Source organism: Marmota monax, unplaced genomic scaffold (genome assembly GCF_021218885.2).
Source record: "Marmota monax isolate L192 unplaced genomic scaffold, Marmota_monax_Labrador192_F-V1.1 WCK01_AAM20220418_F8-fsc00007, whole genome shotgun sequence".
NCBI classification, from domain to species: domain Eukaryota; kingdom Metazoa; phylum Chordata; class Mammalia; order Rodentia; family Sciuridae; genus Marmota; species Marmota monax.
Genome location: NW_026692781.1, coordinates 12,200,755 through 12,222,582, shown reverse-complemented (window position 1 = coordinate 12,222,582; position 21,828 = coordinate 12,200,755). Strand labels below are relative to the sequence as shown.

General features: G+C 40.1%; 1 protein-coding gene across 1 annotated transcript in view; it reads left to right on the top strand.

Moving 5' to 3' along the window:
* Positions 1-1,992: 1,992 nt before the first annotated feature.
* Pde11a (phosphodiesterase 11A) overlaps positions 1,993-21,828 on the top strand; it is a 381,530-nt gene continuing 361,694 nt past the window's right edge. The window contains exon 1 of the mRNA XM_046447555.2: positions 1,993-3,223. Coding sequence (XP_046303511.1) covers positions 2,312-3,223 — 912 coding nt within the window. The 5' untranslated portion in view covers positions 1,993-2,311. The remainder of the gene's footprint in view (positions 3,224-21,828) is intronic.

The window sequence follows — 21,828 nt, the reverse complement described above, 5'->3', positions numbered from 1 at the left end:
GAATATTTAACAACATGGGAAATACTAATAATGTGGTTTTAGAATTTTAAAATGCAAAGCACAGACTGCTTGCTGCTGCACTGACCCTAAGAGTTACTGATTTATTGGGGGCTTTTTGTTCCTTTATTATTATTTGTTATTTTTAGATATACATGACAGTAGAGTATTTTTAATATTTTTAATTGTCAATGGACCTTTTATTTATTAGTTTATTAATTTATTTATATGTGGTGCTGAGAATCAAACCCAGTGCCTCACACATGCTAGGCAAGTGTTCTACCGCCGAGCTACAACTCCAGACCCTGTAGTGTATTTTGACATATTATACATACACGGAATATAAGTTATTCTAATTAGGATTCCATTCTTGTGGTTGAACATGATGTGGAATTTCACTGGTGGTATATTCATATATGAACAGAGGAAAGTTATGTTGTGATTCATTCTACAGTCTTTCCTATTTCTATCCTCCCTCCCTTCCCTTCATTCCCCTTTGTCTAATCCAATGAACTTCTTCCCTCCCCTCACCTTTTTGTGTATAAGCATCCAAATATCAAAGGGAACATTGGATCTTTGATTTTGGGGGATTGGTTTATTTCACTTCATATGATAGTCTCCAAATTCATCCATTTACCAGCAAAAGTCATAAAATCATTCTTTTTAAATAGCTGAATAATATTCCATTGTGTATATATTCCACATTTTCTTTCTCCATTCACCTGTTGAAGGGCACCTAGGTTGGTTCTGTAGCTTAGCTATTGTGAATTAAGCTGCTATAAACATTGATGTGGCTGTATCACTGTAGTGTGGTGATTTTATTAAGCCTGCACAAGTCTTGACATGCCTCTCTGCAGCCCTTTCCATTATCTGCATTGCTGTCATTCTGTAGGAGCACTCCTGGATTGTCCTGCTGCCCCATGTTCTTCACCTGCATTCGTTTTCCACAGAAGATGACCCCTGGACTTCAAGAAAGTGTCATAAGCCTGTTCCTTTTTTTCTAACTAAACACCTAGATTAACCACTAGATTTAGAAAGGCCCAGGGGAAACTTGATATGACTTTCAGCCTGACTAGCATATCCAAAGCATCCCCAGAGCAGGAAAAAAGACATCCCATAAAGAAGACACCTTTACACATAAGTTCCAGGACATTGAAAATAAAGAAAGCATTAGTGGTCTTGTGAGAGTGAGTGGAGAAAGAAGGAGATGGCAAGTCACTCATGAAAGAAAGAGAAACTATCTAGTGTGCAGAACTGGCTGGAAAGAAAGCCCCTAAGCCCTCAAGTCCATTTTGCTAAAAGTCCCTGCTAGGTAGGTCTCCCCAATCCAAGTAACTTGTAACTCTATCCCTCTACTCAACTCCACCTCCCCCCCACCTCCCAAATTCATGGAAATTTGGTTAAAGTCATGAATTTCTCACATGGAGAACTTCATTTGCTAATTTCAGAGAAATTCAGTTCCATTAATATTTACTGAACATCCACAAGGTGCTGGGCAGTCCCAGGAATCCTGGGAACCCACAGTCTACAGCCTCATCCCAGAAAAATAACTGTCTTGGAGCATCCTCATTTCTGCGGGGTCCGCTTCTGGGTTCTGATCCCTGCAAAAAACATCAACACTTCTTCGTACTCAGTTTCCCACTGAGCTCCACAGGGGCCTCCCTGAAGCGCTGAAGGATTAAGGGGCGGGGAATGAGAGGGCTGGGAAGGTAAGGAGGGAATGAGGGGGAAGGAGTTAGGTGCCTTTCCCCCTTCTAATCGTGTTCCAATAAGGAGTCGATCATGTTCTCAGGAGTGGATTCTGGCCGCCCAGGGACTCTTCCAGGAACCGCCTGGCATCCTGGGCCGTGGACTTTGGCTGGTCTGGCGTCCCAGACTGCCTCCTCCCCTTCTCTCCTCCCTCCAGGCTCGGTGCCTCACTCAGGGGCGTGTCCTGCCCTACCTCCCTTTCACAGTGGTCCACTCAGCCGGTTACAGCGGCAGCAGAGCGGCGGCGGCAGCCAGCGCGAGAGCAGCGGCAGCCCGAGTTTCCACGACAGGAGCGGTGGCTGCGGCAGCCGCTCAGGGCCCGGCACCTGTGCGGAGCGGGAGTAGCAGGACGAGTGTGGGTGGGGTTGGTGCCAACCACTCAGAGCCCAAGGAGGACAGGGCATCTCCCAGCTGGGATTCCACTCCTGGGAACAACCTCCGGCTGACAGGGGAGGTGGTACCGAGCTGGGAACGCTGGTGCGGGAAACATGTGCAGGAACAGCTAGAGGCCTCCGGGTAGGTCAACGTTTGGTCCAAGGGTAGAGAGGCAAGCGGTGCCTGGATCATGACAGCCTCCCGTCTGGACTTCGGGGAAGTGGAAACTTTCCTGGATAGGCACCCAGAGTTGTTCGAAGATTACTTGATGCGGAAGGGGAAGCAGGAGATGGTGGAGAAGTGGCTGCAGAGACACAGTCAGGGTCAGGGGGCTTCAGGCCCAAGGCCTGCTCCGGCTGGCACCGGCAACTTGGCTCACGACGGTGGCAGAACCAGCAATACGGTTGGTGGTAGCACTGGACCAAATGGCTCTGCCAACAGCCAGCCCATTCCTGGTGGTGGGGACTGTGGTGGGGTTCCCCTGAGTCCAAGTTGGGCCAGTGGCACCCGGGGCAATGGGAGCCTGCAGCGGAGAGCTTCTCAGAAAGAGCTAAGGAAGAGTTTTGCCCGCTCCAAGGCCATCCATGTGAACAGGACCTACGATGAACAGGTGACCTCTCGGGCCCAGGAGCCCCTGAGCAGTGTGCGGCGGAGGGCACTTCTCCGGAAGGCTAGCTCCCTGCCCCCCACCACAGCCCACATTCTCAGTGCCCTGCTGGAATCAAGGGTGAATCTGCCTCAGTACCCCCCGACGGCCATCGACTACAAGTGCCATCTCAAAAAGCATAATGAGCGTCAGTTCTTCTTGGAACTGGTCAAGGATATTTCCAATGACCTTGACCTCACCAGCCTAAGCTACAAGATCCTCATCTTTGTTTGTCTCATGGTGGACGCTGACCGCTGTTCTCTCTTCCTAGTGGAAGGGGCAGCTGCTGGCAAGAAGAGCTTGGTCTCCAAATTCTTTGATGTGCATGCAGGAACCCCACTGCTGCCCTGCAGCAGCACAGAGAACTCAAATGAGGTACAGGTCCCCTGGGGCAAAGGCATCATTGGCTATGTCGGGGAGCATGGAGAAACAGTCAACATTCCTGATGCCTACCAGGTAGGACTTTGCCTTGTCCTCTCCTCCCTGAACCCCACTGGTTTGGCAGCCAAGCCTTGCATTATTACCCTTGGGCATCCAGTCACACATTCACTTACATTCTTTAGGATACAATCTTGCTCTTTGAATTCCTTTTTGAGTTTAGGCTCCTTAGAATGTTACCACATTATCTTTGATGTAATGGTCTTTTTCTAACACAAGGTGGCTTATGGGAAATTCATGTATCACCCAATATTACCACGTTTCTCTGTCGAGATACTCTGTCTTTAAGAATGTCAACATATGTTTTTAGAATGTATTTGTGAACTGCTAGGAGAAAGAAAAAAAAAGGACTCTACCCCAGAATTCCAGTATTAGTCTGAAAAAAAAGGGGGGTATTTTGGTATCTCTGATTTGCCGGGGGGGGGGGGGGTTATGATGCTTTTTCTTTCACTAATTCAAGGTTGGAAAGGAAATAAAGTTCCTAACTACTTTCTTATTCCCTCTCATAGCTTATATTGGCAATACTTCCACAATAAGAAAGAAAAAGAGGAGAGGAGGAAAGTTAGGAGAAGAATGGGCCTCTGACCAACAAAAAAAATTGATATATTTTTTAGCAGCTCCCAAGGCTATTGGCAGAGTAAACACACTTGTTTTAAATGGAAAAGAGAAGTCAACATGCTATCATCTGGTTTTTCTAACCCTTTCATTTTCACAGTGATTTGTACTTGATACTTGATGCTGAATCTGAAAGCCAGTCAGTTCTAATTTCTTCAGTATCTATTCACTGAATGTGATGATGCTAGTTGTCACTTTCTATGAGATGTCTTCAGGGTTCATAGAAATTGAAAGTTCTTATTTTTTGTTATGAAAATTTTATAATCATTTGATGACTATTTCTTCTATTTGTTTCATAAAAGATGTTTCTCCCGTGTTTGGTTGCTATTGATCACAATTTTTAGAAGTGGTGGGAAGAACACTAATTGTAAAATTTTCCTCTACTTCATCTGAAAGTTTATAATTTTACATAGAAAAATTGATTGGGTTGTTCTAAGCCTCATATTTTTGTCAGATGGCTATCAATGTATCCTCTAATATTAAGGGATGCCTATTAAAATACCACTTTGTTAAGTTTTTGTTGCTGCTTAGATGAATTATTCATTATATCTTTCTTGAAGACTTAGATAGGTTTAGATCCAACAACTAACTAATGATTTTCAACAACTGTCTATTTCCCCACAACCATAGAAAGCTATGAGAGGAAATAAAAGCATTTAGGGCTGGGTTGTGGCTCAGTAATAAGCGCTCACTTAGCATGCATGAGGCACTGGGTTTGGTCCTCAGCACCACATAAAAATAAGTTATTGTGTCCACCTACAACTAAATATATATATATATATATATATATATATATATATATATATTGATATGTCAAAGATTCTATAAAACAGGTTTAAGAATCACAATTTCTTTCCTTTGCTATTGTTTCTACATTCTTTTTGTGCTTAAGCTACAAAAATCCCTTCCTCATTGGAAAATACTTGTTAAAGCTTGGGACTGCAGTGTTTTTATTTTTATTGTCTTTACTTATTCATTTTCTGTTGATTTTCTCTTCTTTCTGTAGTTTTTATTTTTTATCATTCTCTTTCAGCTCCTAACTTTAAGACTTTTCATATGCAGCCCTTTTTTCCGGAGCGTGATTCTTGGTCTCCTCAACAGTTAACTTGTCTTCCTGCTGCTTGGAATTATGGTTATGGGTGTTGTAACAGGCATAGAAAATCAGGTTTCAGCAGCTGTTGCTTCCTGTGGGTTCTGCTACTACTCTGCAGACAGAGTGAAAGCTAAGTTGCCTTTTAATATTTGGAAGCTGACATTGGGAAAGGCGAGTAATGATGGCTATAAATAAGACTGGGATCTTGAGAGGATTAGCAAAAGGCAGGTAGGGGAAGGGTGCTATATGGACTTGGAGCTTGAGATCTTCTTTAACCTGCTTTCCTTTCTTTCTGGTTAGAAAGTTTGTTTTCTTTCTCCATTGGCTTCTATTATGCATTTGTGTATTTTAATTGGAATACATTTATGTATTTATAATTTTACTTGTGCTACTCTTCTTTGATAAAAAATACATTTTTCTTTATCTTCATATACACCATCCTCATTGGTGTAAACTAAGGAGAATTTATATATCAGTATCAACTTCTCCATCTGCAAAATGGACATAATAACTCCTACTTGGCAAAGTTTATTGTTATAAAAATAAAATGAGATACTGCATTAAAGCCTCTAAAAGGGTCCCTGGCATATTTTAATTACTCAAAAAAAATGTTTAACAGTTTATAGTGGCGATGATGATATTCAGTTTGCTAGATTCTTTTTCTTTATATCATTATCAGTTGTTTTCCTCCTCATCCAAGACTGAGCTCTGAATTCAGCACAGCACATTTTGACCGGCCTACTCTTGCCCTGAGCCATGTTCCAACCTTAAATTAAGTGCTTTACAAGGAATATAGAAAAAGTGATTCTTCCACAATCTACTTAGAAGTCTCCTAAATGTGATTGTAACATCTGATCATATTCTAGCCTATTGAAAGTTCTGTACTATTCTTCTTAGTAAGTCATGCAATTTGAACTTTTTATGAAGTCATGTTGATGTTGTGTCCTTCTCCAGTTCAAGCATTTCTCCCCTCCTTTTTATTTTTTTAATTTGGTACCAGCCTGAGTTGCAAGGCCTTGCTAAATTCCTGAGGCTGGCTTTGAACTAGTAATCCTCCTGTTTCAGCCTCTCAAGCTGCTGTGATTACAGGCATGCAGTCAGCTCCCTCCTCCTTTTTATTTCCTGCTGTTATACATTTTTCTTAATGAAAACTGACAACTTTCCAAATGCATGTATTTTTTACTATGATGTATTTTAGTTCTTATCATGTATAAATATCTTGAAGTTTCTAGGTAAAAAATATAACCATCCTTCCTGATTCTTTATGAACTAATATTTTTTTAAAAAAATTTCTTGCTCAAATTCAATTAGCATTCTTTTTTTTTTCTTCATAAGATGTAATTTTTATCATGCAGAGTTTCAAAATTTCACCTCCTGACAATTAGATTCATTATCTTAATCACTGGATGTTCATAATATGAGCAAGAGAAAGCCATTGAAGACAATTATGAAATTGTGATAATAAGTGTGGCATTCTAAAGTCAAGAGTAGAATATTTAAAGAAATACTGAATAGTAAATAAAACTGTGGCAGCAAAAACCTCTCTGTTTATTTCATTATATTGTGTTAATCAGTCCTAAAAAACAGTTGAAAGTAGGAGAAAAACAAAGAATTGCAAGTGGAAAAATAAATTCATCTCAGGTACCTAGAATGATCACAGTGAAAGCAATTTACCATTTTTCTCTGAAAGTTATAAGTTATTAAATAGCCTACTTTAATATAGTAATGAATAAATTGCCCTCAAGAGGTTCAAATTCAAAATAAGAGCACTCAAGTAACAGGTGTTCTCTTTGAGATTATTCTAAACATCCAAAATATAGCACTTTAATCATTAATAAAAAGTGTGAGACGAATTTGTGTTAGTGTTGATAATGATGATACAGGTGTTGAATGGGCTTGCGTCTGAAAAGCAGGAGAATGTTTTGTTAGGTGAACTGAGAAAAAGAAAGAGGATGACGCAGAAGAGTTCCAGGTGTGCTAGGCTTTCAGAAGACCTAATCTGTTTACATAACAGATTCATTTGTTCATCAGATCCAACAAACAGGCACTAAAAAAACATTATACCCAAGGCCTTGAATAGGGAGCCTCAGGGTATACAAAGGTGAGAGAACACACTTCCTGTCCCCTGCGTGCTTACAGTTGAGGACCATGTACTCTACACAAACAGCCAACATTGAGCTATACTTAAATGGCAAAAATAAATGGTACTCCTCTTGGAGAAGAGTGGAGTCACTTTGTGACTGAGCTGATGATGGTAGACTTCATGGAGGCGGTTCTATTTGAGCTGTAAAAAGGGTTAGGTTTCCTAGCTTGGAGATGGTTGTGAATTGAGGGGATATGAAGCAAGTACTGCAAAATGGCTTTAGCAGACACAGTTATGAGGAGGCACAAAATATGTATAGGGGACATTGAGTGTTTTAATTTGCCCAAATTTTTCATATACTATATGTAGCATGAATATGCAAAAGTAAGATGAAGGCAAAAAAAGAAAGGACCTTGAGCACCTGGCTAATAGGTGGTTAGGAGCCTTTAAACACATATTAACAGGATCATACTGGTGTTTTGAATAACTTGGTATTGGTGGCTGAGTGGATTGAACAGAGAAAGACTCGAAGTGGTAAAAATAATTAAGAGTCTATTATGGTGGTCTGATGGAGCCATAATAAACAATTGAACTAAAGTAGCAACAGTGGGAATGGGTAGCAGGGGACAGTTGGGGGATGTCATGCAGATGTGGATTTGGGCTAGGAGGGAGGGAAGTCAATGATGACTCAGAGAGTCTAAGCCTGGGAAATATGGAGAAGGGTAATGCCTTTATCAAAAGACAGGAAGAGAAACTGGTTTAAAGGGAAGAAATTCTAAGCAGGATCAGCTATGTAATTTGTAGAACTTAGAGCAAAATGATAAAGCAGGGCTCCAGCTTGGGATGGAGAAGTCAATCTCCCCTTCCCAATATTTGCTCTCCAACCACAGCAATTTCCATACAGGGAATTCTAAGGGGTTGCAACTTCCAGGCTGGGAAATTCTCAGTATCTGGATTGGAGGTGGATGAGAATTGCTGCTAAATGTGCCCCAGTACTGCCAGCTCTGGTAGAGAGGATCACAACCTTGCTCTGAGATGACATGGGAATTGCACTTGACTCTCTGCGCATGCCCTCACCCAGACTTCATCCAAGAACAAAAGGCAATGACAGACTTGGGACTTGGATCTCTCCCCTGACTTATGTGACTTGGTTGCTGCTCCTGGTCTCAGACAAGTGATGAGGTGGGTAGACTGGATGGAACCTAAGACACCAGGGAACAGGGAGCAAGTAACCAACAGCAAATGGAAGTGGGAGAGGAGACTACATGTCCCAAAGCTCCAAGCTCCAGATTCATAGTCTTTGCCCCATTGGAACTGTGCTTGCAAATCACAAGTTCAAAGATTAAAATTATTAAAAAATGTCACACAGGGGCTGGGTTGTTGCTTGCCTAGCACATATGAGGCACTAGGTATGATCCTCAGCACCACACAAAAAAATAAATAAAATAAAATAAAGATGTATTAATAATAAAAAGAATGTCACACAGGGCAGCATTAATCCTCAAGCAGTCTCCACCCCCACTCCCCAAATGCATTGGTCACATGTTCATGAAGTTGGTCCTGATTCTGAGTCATATTGAGTGTAAGGTGGAGAAGTTCAATTTTATTTCAGCCCAGTGTCTACTACAGTCTTTTACGTAGCCTCCATTCCATCCTAATTCAATTATATGTCATTTTCAATGCCTGGATAGTGTTTCTCTATTTCTGAGCTTTGCATCTTCCTTGCAGAACTACTTTTTCTCTATTTTTGCTCATCCAAATCGCCTCTGTTTCTCATGACATAAGAAGGGACAGCTAATTGCTTGTTCTTGAGAGGAGATGGAAAATAAAACAAAATATTATACATTAAATTATATTTAATAATACATTATACTATGTAGATATATTTATTATGTGTATTAACTAATACTATAATAATAAATAATAGTTCATTGAATTTAATTTTTCACCTCATTTCAGAATAATCTCCATTGAAACAACTATATTTAAAGTGTTAGCCTTAGACAGAATTAATGTTAAGAATCTAGAAAACTCAGTGACAAAAGTTTTCCCATCACTGATTAGGCAGTGCTGACAGATGTGATCTATAGACCTGTGATTGAGTTGCTAAGATTTGCTCAAAAAGGTAGATTTTGGCCCTATTGAAACACTTGTTTTATAAAGGAGTTTCATGAAATCTTATTTCAACTTTGCACACAGGGTTTTAAAAATTCCCTTAAGCCCACAGTCAAATTCAGTAGCCCAGAGTCAAAATTGATTTTGTGCTTGCAGCAGGAAACATTTGCTATTTCAGCCCCTCTTCCCGACAGACATATGATCATGATAAACACAATGACAAATTGCATTTGCTGCTTTGGACATGAGGATAGATTACCAAGAAATACAGTTCCTACAGAAGCATGGAGAGGTAATCTAAGGTTAACTTCTTTTTCCCCAACCCATAATAAACTAAATGTTTACTAATCTGACCAATTTGTTTTGGTTCTTGAGGTTTGGATCACCTGTTTATTTACAAGGCAGGCTTAATTTGGAAGCTAGGGTCTCATGTTTAATATAGTGTTGAGGAGTCACATAAAGTTGCCCTCTGAAATAGCTGGGAGTTGTTTTATAGAAAAGTCAACAGATCCTTAAGGCATACAATTGCTCCCTAAGTCACTTATTTTAAGGGTAATATTTTGCAATGTAACCACATTCTTTTGGACTGTGGAATCTGAATCATAAAAAGGCAGTCTAACCATAAGAGAGTGGTTGGGTTTCTAGTATTTTAGGAGAAACTTTGGTTCGTGAACATTTATAGGCACTGAGGCTAAATCTATTTATTTAGCTTTGGATTAAAATAGTAAAGAAGGTTTCCTGACATTAAAAACATTTGTACTTTGTATAATTCCCATGATTTCTTATTAATTGGTTGGTCTCAACTGAATAGTGGTTCCACATATTAATGATACATGATGTTTCCTATTGTAAAATTCAGCTTTAGGTTGTTGCACATTTAGGACAAGAAATCCTCCTTTCATCTGCATGAAAATATAGGGATCCTATGAGATGCCTCTTTACAGTCTCCTATCTAAAACAAAACAATATGCTAATATAAGGTAATGGTGCACCCCACTGTGGTTTAACCATGAGCCAGGCTTTAGCTCATTAGCTAGCATTTTTCTCTTTTAATCCTTACAACAACCCATTTTATAGAAGGAGAGACTGAGACTAGGAGGCATGAAGTAATTTGCTCAAAAGTGACTCAGTTGGTAGGTGAAGGAGCTGGTGTTCAAGCTGGGATCTGTGGACTGCAGAGCCTTCATGCTGCCACTCCCTGGCGGCCTCTCCTGACCACCAACTATTGCATACACACTCGTGCCTGTCCCTTTGCTTTATCCTTTCTGCTGGTCTAATTCCTTCCACTCTTGAAAACCTACCTCTGTGAAACTCACACTAGTCACTATCCCAGTCCACCCAAATTGGACATGATCTCTCTCTCCTTTGAACTTCTGTAATGAATTCACTATTTTCTCAGTATTATAACTGGGTACTTGCATTTCAAGATGTCTCAGATGTGAACTCTTTAATATCTAAATCATGACTTCCTCACTTCACATGTGCTGCAGTAGATCCTATAGTGCTTAATACAACATTTTCTATTCAATGGAGAAATTACCACTTTCATCAGTAAGTTCACATGCTTCCAAACAGAAAGCTCAGCCTACTTAGATGATGTATACAGATCAGTCTGAAAATTCATCCCCTGAACACATATTTTAATCTTTGATCCTAAGTTTGAAATTTTTTTTAAAACCTAGGGCTTATGAAGTCCAGATAATTGGTGCACTAATAAACTCTCCACATTAATTGTTTTACTTCTAACCTCCCTTGCATTTTGGGGGGGCTGGGGTTTTTGATTTTTTTCTTTTATTTCATTCCATGTGAAGACCATTTTATAGAGAAAGCAGACTAACCCTAACTAAACACTAACAACTAGTAACAGCCTGCTGCCAACTTCTAGAGAGGGCATAGGGCAGAGTATGACTACTCTGGATAGATAAATTTTCTAGTTTTTGTATTACCTCATTCAAATGGTACAACTTCTTGAATGTAAAGCACCCCTTCTAGCATAAGACCTTGCAAATGTTAGGATTTTTTATTTAAATATTCTTTTAGATGTGGGAAATTATATTGGTCAACTTTGTAAGTATTTATTTTTCAGGAATATTCAAGTTGATTGTTTATTAATTACAATTGATTACCAATCTTATGCTGCACATGTTCTCAAAAGGTCTCACCAAAATTGAAACTTATAAGACGGTTGTATTCATAACCTACTTTCCCCAGGTTGTAGTTATTAGGCATCCGTGGCCCATTTTCAAGTAAAAACCATCTGTTATGGTTTGGATGTGAGGTGTCCCTCAAAAGCTCACATTGAGACAATGCAAGAAGGTTTGGCAGAGAAATGATTGGGTTATAGCCTTAGCCTTATCAGTGAATTAATCCCTGATGAGATTAACTGCATGGTAGCTGGAGGCAGGTGGGGTGTGGCTGGAGGAAGTCGTTCATTGGGGTCATGGCTCTGGGGTATATATTTTGTATCTGTAGAGTCTGATCTGTCTCTCTCTTCTTCCTGATCATCATATGAGCTGTTTCCCTCTGCCATGCTCTTCCACCATGATGTCCTGTCTCACCTTGAGCCCCAAGGAATGGAGCCAGCCACTTATGGACTGAGATCTCTGAAACCATAAACCCCTAAATAAGCCTTTTCTCCTCTACAGTTGTTCTGGCCAGGTCTTTCAATCACAACAGTGAGAAAGCTAACTAAAACACCATCTTTTTCCCTTTTGTTACTATAGTTGGCGCCAATAAATTGAGTTGATTGCTAAATTTCCTCCTCTTCCCACATCCCAAATTGCCACTCCTACCTCTAAAGAGGAGGCTACAACTGCCCGACCCAGAGAGAAAGAACAACAGCTGTGGGAGAGAGGCCCTCAAGCCAGAGATGTGCCCTGGGGGAGAGGAGCTCAGCCACTGGCAAACTGACCTGGTAAAGAGAAGGCTAACATTGTCCTCTTTGTGCCTTCACCTCCTGGCAATTCACTCACTGGCTGAACCCACTTGGAGACCAAGGGGACAAAGGGAGCCTGGTGGAGCCATTTCCAAGTTTAGCTTCTTGGCACAGAACAGGACAGTGAAAGGTGCAGGTGCCTCAGCACTGTAAAATAGGGATTATCCAGCACAGTTGTATATATGAGTTTATTCACTAGGGATGTGTGTGTAGAGACCAACTCAGGTAGGAATAGCTTTATTTGACTTGAACACTGAATTTCTTTAGTATGTAGAAAATGGTGATCTAAACCTGTTGAAACAACTTCAGAAATGTAATGATGTTTCACTCTCTAATTCTTTCCCAATAATCCTTTTTTTAAATATATTTTTTTAGTTGTTGATGGACCTTTATTTTATTTATTTATATGTGGTGCTAAAAATCGAACCCAGTGCCTCACACATGCTAAGCAAGTGCTATACCACTGAGCTACAACCCCAGTCCCTATTTATTCTTGATATTCTATATCCATTGAAGAAGAAGCTCCATAGATGGTAAACTGGGCCAAGCACACCTAAAGAGAAGAGATGACTGGTAGTTTATGGAAATTTCCCATTTCACAATCTGATTAAGCTCATTTATTTGACAATTGAAGTCCTGGGTTACTAATAGTGTTGCTGTAAAAGACATCACAATGTAATAGAACATGTTTTAGATTTGGTATCAGGATTCTTGGATTTTATTCTCAGTTCTGCCTTAGTTTTCTTCAGCTATAACAGAGATAATATGTCAGGATGTGTCTACTTTATGGTGTTTTGTAAGGATCTAATCATTAAATCTATTCATTACATTCTCATGAGATAAAAGAAAAACATTTTCAAAAGAATAAAGTAAAAAAAATGTAAGGCTTTATTAATGTTTCAAAGTATATATATAGTCCATAGTTCACAGGGGCTGGCTCTGGAAAGGACCCTGCTCATGAAAGGAAGCTTGATCTGCAATGTGGTAGTACTGATGTATGTATAGAACTGTATAGAATATATGTTTATTTTCTTATTTTCTGTTTTCTTGATACTCTGGCATTTGGGGCCTAAATCCTGAAGAGACTGCCCCTCCCAGAGCTAGCTAATTCCCAGATAGCAAAGGACACCCCTCCAGGATGCCTTTGATACACAAGCCAACCAATTGAGACCCTACACCCCCTAACCAATCCCTTTATCAAACAGTCACATACCATACCAATATTCTCCCTGCCCTAAATCATTCCAGGGCCAGGTATCAGAGAAAGGAAGACCAGCCCTATGGCCTAGAGCCCACTGAAATTATTCAGACTAACAAATCTTAAGTTATTCAGTATACTTTCCCTGCCTCGTCCATTCCTTCCCTCAAGAATTCCAGTGCAGGCTTTGGGCCAGGCTCTGCCCTGTGCCTTTTTGCTAACTGACTGACCCTGGTCCTTCCCCAGGTGGCCATTTGTGCATGATGTGCCTCTTGTTTCTGGGGTACATTAATAAAAATTTCTTCCTTCATGAAAATCATTTCTGTATCTGGATAAAACAAATCCTGAGTATATTTTAATACAGCACCAAACACACATGATGCCTTATACACAGGTAATGATTATTTAAAAATATTAAGTAATCAGATGCTTTAAATGAAACATTAGACCGTGAGAATTTATTGGTCATAATACACAGTTTGCATTTGACAAGCAAAAGTAAGTTGAATTCTTTTTTATAATTGATCAATATGTTTATTTTTATTTTTTTAAAGAGAGATATTTTTTTAAATATTTATTTTTTAGTTTTTGGTGGACACAACATCTTTATTTTATTTTTATGTGGTGCTGAGGATCGAACCCAGCGCCCCGTGCATGCCAGGTGAGCGTGCTACTGCTTGAGCCACATCCCCAGCCCAATATGATTATTTTTCTAGAATTATATGTAATTCTAAAAGTATATGTTGTGTTTCTATGCTATAAATCCCCATATAAAATGCTCAGAATGGTCATTTGCAGTATTATTATTGACATCTTAAGGAGTTTTTAAAATGGTAGTATGTGGATCAAGCACTTATAAACTAAATAAATTCTGGCAGCTACCATTAAAGGATAGATGAAATCTGAGTTTCAGTTCTTATAACCAACATCCAATAATTTGTTAGGCTGGGTGGAATCCAGCTTATTTGGGGCTCATTATTTCAGAGATCTCAGTTCACAGTTTTACTTTAAATGTGTTGACCATTCATTAAATCAAAGATAGACTTGATGCTTTCTGTTTGTTACTTTTAAGACTATGAACTGTTATTCTTGCATTTTTACTGTCTGTACTATTCTATTGCATTACCAGAATGTTTTCACCTTTACTTTTTCAATTAAAAAAAAAAATTAGATGGTATTCCTTTTTCATTTAAATGCTCGTGCACAGTTTAATGAGCTAACGGTTTTTATGGGTATTTGGCAACTTAATGTGCATGATTACATATTTAAAGTTTAATAACAGCTGTAATGGAATTAAGAACTACAGGCTTGGGACATTGTGGGAAAGATTATCCCAGAGTTGCTAAGGAAACCTTTCTAGATTTTTTTATTCTTTTCTGCATAAGTTTCTCTGGAAAGGTGAAGCTATAAACCCCCCTCTTTAGTGACCAGTTCACGAAGTACTGATGTTTCCATGTTGGCCTCCTCCTATTTCTAGAGGACTGCTAAGTGGGAGGGTGTGTATGCTGTGCAGGTACTAGGACTGGCTGCTTCCTTTTCTCTTTTTTTTGTCTCTAGGTATGTGAGACTAGGATCAGATTCTTCTCTCACTTCCTTTCCTCTGAGCACTGGCTTTGAAAGCCTAGTACAGCCACATCTCCTTTTGATCCTAACCCTGAGATTATCCTGCAGAAAAGCAAGGAAGAGAGCAGCTCTTGGCAGTGACTGTACCAGGCTGAGTTAACCCTGCAGGGAGGGGGCACAGATCTCTGGAGAGGAGGCTGACAGCACAGCTGGGAGCTGAGGCATCTCTCCCCTCTCCTTTGCAATCCCTTTTTTAAATGGAGAAATAAGAGGAACAGCTTCTTATTTGGTCCCTCCTTTTTACTTATGCCTACTGTGGATAGACAGCAAGGAACTGGCAGTCAGGTAGTGCCTACTCATTTAAAATACAAAAGGCAGGAAAACATTTTACACCTTGAAATTGCCAAATTGAGGTTCTGCTATGTTAAATTAGAGAACAAAAAAGTCAGTTGGGAAAAGAGGAGTCACTATCACCATAAGAATGTTTCATATTTAAGATCTTGGGTCTCTGTTGGAGGAAGATCCAATTTTATTTCTTAGAAACAGCCTCTAAAGAAACAGAATCAAGCATTCATGTATGTAGGAATATAGCATTGTCAATAATTTATTGTAGTAACCTTGTGAGGCTGTATAATTTCATGTAGAGTTATATGGAAATAATTTTTTATACCTTTATTTATTTATTTTTATGGGGTGCTGAAGATCAAACCCAGTGCCTCAGACAGGCTAGGCAAGTGCTCTATCACTGAGCTCCAATCCCAGCCCCATATGGAAATAATTCAATGCTAAATTATATGGGGAAATATGGAGGTATATTCTGAAGTAGATATGCTTTCTCATTAGTGAGGGAAACTTAAATTTACTTCCAACCTACTTCCTCTCTTTACTCTTCATTGTTGACCTGACCCTCTTCCTTGAATGCTAACTTAGCAGCTACCACAGTATCTAGAAACTAATAAATCATATTTAACCTGATAAATCATGTTAGAATAAGTGAAAGAGTCTTTATTTTGTCTCAAGACTACATCCACTGTTATGGCCATTGTGTAGGTTAGAGTGTGTATTAGGGTTCTGCAGAGAGACAGAACCAACAGGATAGAGAAATAGTGAAGCCAGAATTAGACAGGCAGTCGGCATAGATAGGTAAATTGAGTCAGGTCAGATCAAGAGGCCAATTTTGAGTGAGTCTGGGAAGTTGGAGACTGTCCCCTGAAGGATTGAAATGTTAATTCCTTCAAAGCCCTTCCTCCACCCTTATTAAGAACTTTCCCCTGCTCCAACCCAAAGCTAAATTAACCTGTCCCAGGAATTGCCCCTCCCTACAGGAATCTATAAGATTGTTAATTAATGTGTCCTTGGCTGCTCCAGCCTGCCCTTCCTGCTTTAGCCCACCTGTTTCCCACCTTTTGGCCATCCCACCCTAGGCCTAGTCAAATGCCTAGTCACAAATGCAGGAAGGAGAAAGATAAGTGGAAGAGGGCAGGAGAACAAAGGAAACCTAGGACACATAAAAAGGGCAGAACACCTTGCTTCTTGGGATACTGGGATACCAGCTTTGGCCCCCTTCTCCCTGCCTGGAGAAGTCTATATTAGCCGTTTTAAAATAAACCCTGCTTTATATGCTTGCCTCAGTGTGTGCTTCTCTAATGTTCAGACTTCAACATGAGAGGAAGCAGGACTCCTCACTGATAACCAGCAGTATCAATAGTGTTTTAGTCTGCTTTTTCATTGCTTTGACCAAAAGGCTTGACAAGAACAATTTTAGAAGAGGAGAAGCTTATTTGGGGCTCATTATTTCAGAGATCTCAGTTCACAAATAGCCAACTCTGATTCATAGTAGAAGGTTATGGCCGAGGAAAGCAGCTCAGGACCTGACAATCAGAAAGCAGAAAGAGATTTAACTCAGCTCCTCAGGTACAAAATATATATCCCAAAAGCATGCCCCCAGCACCCCACCTCCTCCAGCCACACCCTACCTGCCTATAGTTATCACCTAGTTGATCCATTCAAGTGGATTAGGTCTAGGCTCTCAAAACCCCATCATTTCACTTCTAAATTTTCTTGCATTGTCTCCCACATGTACTTTTGGAGGAATACCTCATATCTAAATTATAATAGATAGATAGATAGATAGATAGATAGATAGATAGATGAATGAAAGGGGAACTGGTTTATGCAACAATGAAGGCTGAAGTGTTCCATGGCAGGCTGTGTGCAAACCATAGACCCTGGGATGCTAATAGTGTGGCTCAGTCCAAATCCCAGGGTTTCAGAACAAGGGAAGCTGATGGTATAATATCAGTCTAAGATTAAGGTCTAAGAACCCAGAGGCCACAGTAGAACCTGGAGTCCAATGGCTAAAGAGGAGACTGGAGTTTTGATGTCCAAGGACAGGAAAGGAAGAACATATCCCAGTTTCCATAGGTAAGTAGGTAGATAGATAGATAGATAGATAGGTAAGCAGACAGACACATGAACTTTTTTCTGTTTTCACTCTGGTCCTAGGCCAATTGAGTGGCACTCACACTGAGGGCAGATCACCCCCACCCAATCCACTCAAATATGCAAGCTATCCTTTTCTGGAAATGTTCTCCCCCCCACCCCCCACCCCCCACCCCCCGCCCCATAATACTTTACCAAATGTCTAGGTATCTCTTAATCTGGCCAAATCAATGCCCCAAATTATCAAGAGGTTCTCAGCATTGGCACTATTGATATTCTGGACAGATAATTTTATAACTTTAGTGAGTGAATGGATGACCTGTGCATTGCTGAGTGTTTAATAGCATCTTTGGTCTCTACCTGTTAAATTCTTGCTCACTCCTTACAATTAAAAAGTCTATAGACATTTTCAATTGTCCCCTGGGGGCAAACTGCTCCCCCATGACTTTGATGTAAGACAATTTGTCAATCATGTATTGCCTTAAGAATATATATAGCTTCTAACATAACATCCATGTCATCCCAAGGAGATTTTCATGGGTATGTGTACAAAGATTTGTCTCTATGAATATTCATTGTAGTGTTATTTATAATAGCATAAAATTATCAACCTAAACATCCAATTAAAGGGTTGGTAAATAGATTATTATTCATCATAAAATGGGATATTTAATCAAAGGAATTTTTTTTTTTACAAAATGCTATTAAGCAAGCATATTAGAAGACAGTGGAATCTCAGTTTTCTTAGCAATAATGACAAAAGCTTGAGGGAAGTGGTTAAGGGCAGGAGTTTTGGAATCAGACACACTGCATTTGGTTCTCAGCACTACTGTCTAAGAGCTGCCTCATATTTTACCTCTTCAGTTATTTGTTCTGCAATCCCAAAATGTGGATAACAATTCCTATCTTAAAACATTGTTGTTAGGACAAAGTGAAAAAAGCTTAGCATGCTGTTTGCCGCTTTGTGAGGACTCAGTAAACAGTGATGAGAGTAGTCCATGGTGAAAGGCTGGAATGTGGTATGCCAAGACTTCACGAGAGGCAATCTCAGAGCAGTGGGCTTTAATTTTTCTTTATATATTTTCCCCAAATTTCAAAATATGTTTTAGTCAATAGTTAAGGAAACTATCGTGGCTTTTATGGACACTAGTCCAAATCTCTTAAGGAGATTGTCATCCCCTCCTCTGAGCTTAGTGCAGGCTTCCTGATAAATGCGGAGCTCTCCTCTAGGATAGCTTTTTTCCCTGAGCCTCTGCACCTTCAAGAGTGTGCTTCTAGGGCTGTCCCCAACATTTAAGTCCAATCAGCAAATGACGGGGTGGGAGAGACAGAGATGAGCAAAAGAAATGCGAGGTTTCTATGGGCCAAGTCGGAAATGACACATATTTCCTGCTCAGATTTTGTTCTTTCTAGATCTGAAGCACAGGCATGTGTTCATACCTAACTGCAGTGTGGTTTCACCATGTCCTAGTCCCATGCAGTCACTGCATTCTGCTCAAAGGCTAGGGGCTTCAGTGGTAAAATGGCCTCTCCAGCAGGTCCTCATGGTTTTTACCTACAATAAGATTTGAGAGAGAAACCAGTGAGGATTTAGGAGACGGATTGGAAAGGTACAGGGAAAAGATTCTTACCTTTTTCCCACATTGTTGAGAATGCAATGGAGACTGGGACTTGAAAGCAGGAAATTTGGTAAGGAGATTGTTACCTTTAAGCTTAAATGTCTGAGGTTACAAGGTCAAGGGTTGGGATCAGACCTGGACACATAATTTGTGGCATCCAGGAAAAATGGGACAAGGAAGTCAAGCTCTTCTTCTCCCAGATATTACCCTCAGGTCAGTCCCCCAACACATGATAGATGGACAGTCCCAAAAGTATCACAGCCTCTGTGCCAAAATGAGCGTGTTACCTGGAACAGGATGGGAAAGAGCCCTTATAGTATCTAATACTGAACATGCCAGAGTGCTGCCAGCCAGGGGTAGGGACAACCAGGGCTTGACCCTTGTCTAAAACACAGAAGGGCTCCTGATCCTTCCCATACCAGACCCAGACTCCAGCTGGGGTTGGAAGGCAACAGTAGAATTCAGGCCTCTCTGTCAACCTGACCCTATTGCAGTCCTGAGTAGAATGAGAAAGGGTCCTGGGGTCGGTGTGGGGTGCCAGAGGCTGAGAACCTATTAGGAGGCTGAGCTATATATGAACCCTTGAGGCATTCCCCATCAAACTTAATGTTCAAAGCATAAAATCAAAAATAAAATTATTATGCATTTCAAGACAATGGCTATAAAGCATTAGACTTCAAGGTGGGGGGCCCTATTTAGCATGGGACCCTGTCTAACTGCATTGGATATAAGTTCAAAAAGGTAACCTGGGATGGAGCCTACACTATGACTTTAATTGTAAGAATGAATAATAAGAATAGAAGCTCATTTTTTTTTTCTACTTACTCCCACAGTACTTTACCCATACAACTCCTATTTATTCTACTTTTGGTCATTTAATTTTGTCTCACCTGTCTTTCCATTGAACAGTGAGCTCCTAAGGGTATATAGCTTTCTTGGCTTTAGGCACTCTGTGTGTGGCATCGCGCCTAGCACATGGTAATTTAGTATTTGGTAAATTTGTTGTATTAGCTGGGTACAATGGCACATATTTATAATCCTAGTGTCTCAGGAGACCATCCTTAGCAATTTAGTGAGACCCTCAGCAACTTAATGAGATCCTGTCTCAAAATAAAAAGTAAAAAGGACTGAGGACATAGCTTAATGGAAAAGCACTCCTAGGTTCAATCTCTAGTACCAAATAAACTAAAAAATAAATACATGTGATATGAATATATGTGGGAAAGGAATGTAATTGAGAATTTGGTTCCAGGGCAAGTTGCTTAAGTACCAGTGCTGTACTAAGTTCCAAGATGAGGGTAGGACTAGGGATTTAGCTAGTAACCCTGAGCTAGGCCTCTTACAGGCCAAGGGTCTTTTCATTTTCTCTTAAATAGGGGTGTGTGGATATGGAATCATGTATGGATCATTTTCTAGTCTGTGAATGTTGGAGAGACGCAGGCACAGGGAACCAAGCAATTCATCTTTTACCAGAAGACAAGGGGAATTCTCAGGGAGAATGAGAGCAGGAGAGGGAGGCATCAGCTAGACTCTCATATAACTGGGCTGGGGATTTGGGAAAATAGTAATGTAGTTAACAGCGGCTTTGGAACAAAGGAGGCAGATTCTGTTTTTTCATGTTTATTTAAATGACAGTGGTGCTATCTTTTAGGCAAGGCAGAATGATTCGCTAGGGAGTGTTAAAGGTCTTGCTGGGAGCTCTCCTATGTGGGGTGGAAACTTAAGGCGGGTTCATGCATACACAGAGCCCAGAATCTAGCCTTTGATGATAGCAGATGCTCTGCTACTGCCACCACCCCCATTTTCCAAAGGTATTTATGTTTCTTTAGGCTGTGCTTGTTTCTGGGAAGCATCCTCCAAGATTATCAGATTTTCTTTTGGTCTTATAGTATTTTTTTTAGAATATCTATATTACCTGTAAGAAGTATGCAGTTCTTCTAAAATCACCAGTCACCAGTTTTGTTAAACAGCTAAATAGTGTATCCAAAGACACCTATCACAATAGATGATGTTCCAAACCTAGGGCCTCCATAACAACAGAGCCTCCACAAGACATTTGCCTGGCATGATCCAGAGTTCTCCCCTTTTCCTTTGTCTTCCGGCAGTGCCTCTCTTCCCTCTGTTTCTTTGTCTGGTGCTTTCCCTTTCTCCTTTGCTGACATCTCACATCTGTTCCATTTGGGTAATAGCTTCCCCTCCCTCCTCCATTCCCCCTGGCTCCTCTCCCTTTCCTGTTCTTCCTCCCCTCCTATCCTTCATCTTTCCTCTCTTTCCCCTCATTCCCTTTTCTCTTTTCCTCATCCTCTTCTTGCCCTGACTGACTTTAATATAAAACCAATATTTCATGAAAGTAAGATTTCATTTCTAGTTTTTAATTTTAAAATTAAAATTTGAAATCTCATAGGCCTCCCTCAGAAAACAACTAGGTTTCGTTTTCACTGCCATGTGGCCTATGATTGTATTCTTTTCAATTTTAAAATCAGATACATGAAATATTTGTTTTTCTTCTTTAAATACACAGAGTTTAATTACATTTTAAACTGTTACCCATGTGGCCCTTGATTGTAATTTATTTCCTGTGGGTCAATGCCTTGTAATATAAAAAGGACCTTGCCCCTCAAGAACATTCTAAGTAGAACAAGTGACAGGGAAATTGGTATTTAAACACTTGTATACAACATCCGGGCTTTTATTAAAATGAGAACAATGATAAATATTCTTTCTTTAGTGTATCTCTTAGCCTGGTGCCCACCAGGAACTCTTAGCAACAGCAACATAGAAGCTACCATGCCAGCATTTCTCAGGCTCATTGATTGTTTGAGGTCTTGTCTCTGGTAACCTAAAGTTCCTGATGGTGAATGTCCCCTGCAGGGGCTTTTATTTATTTTTTCCTTTTTGTACACAAAAAGAAATATTTTCCATCTTCCTGAATCCACCAGGAAGCATGTGGGATTTAATCA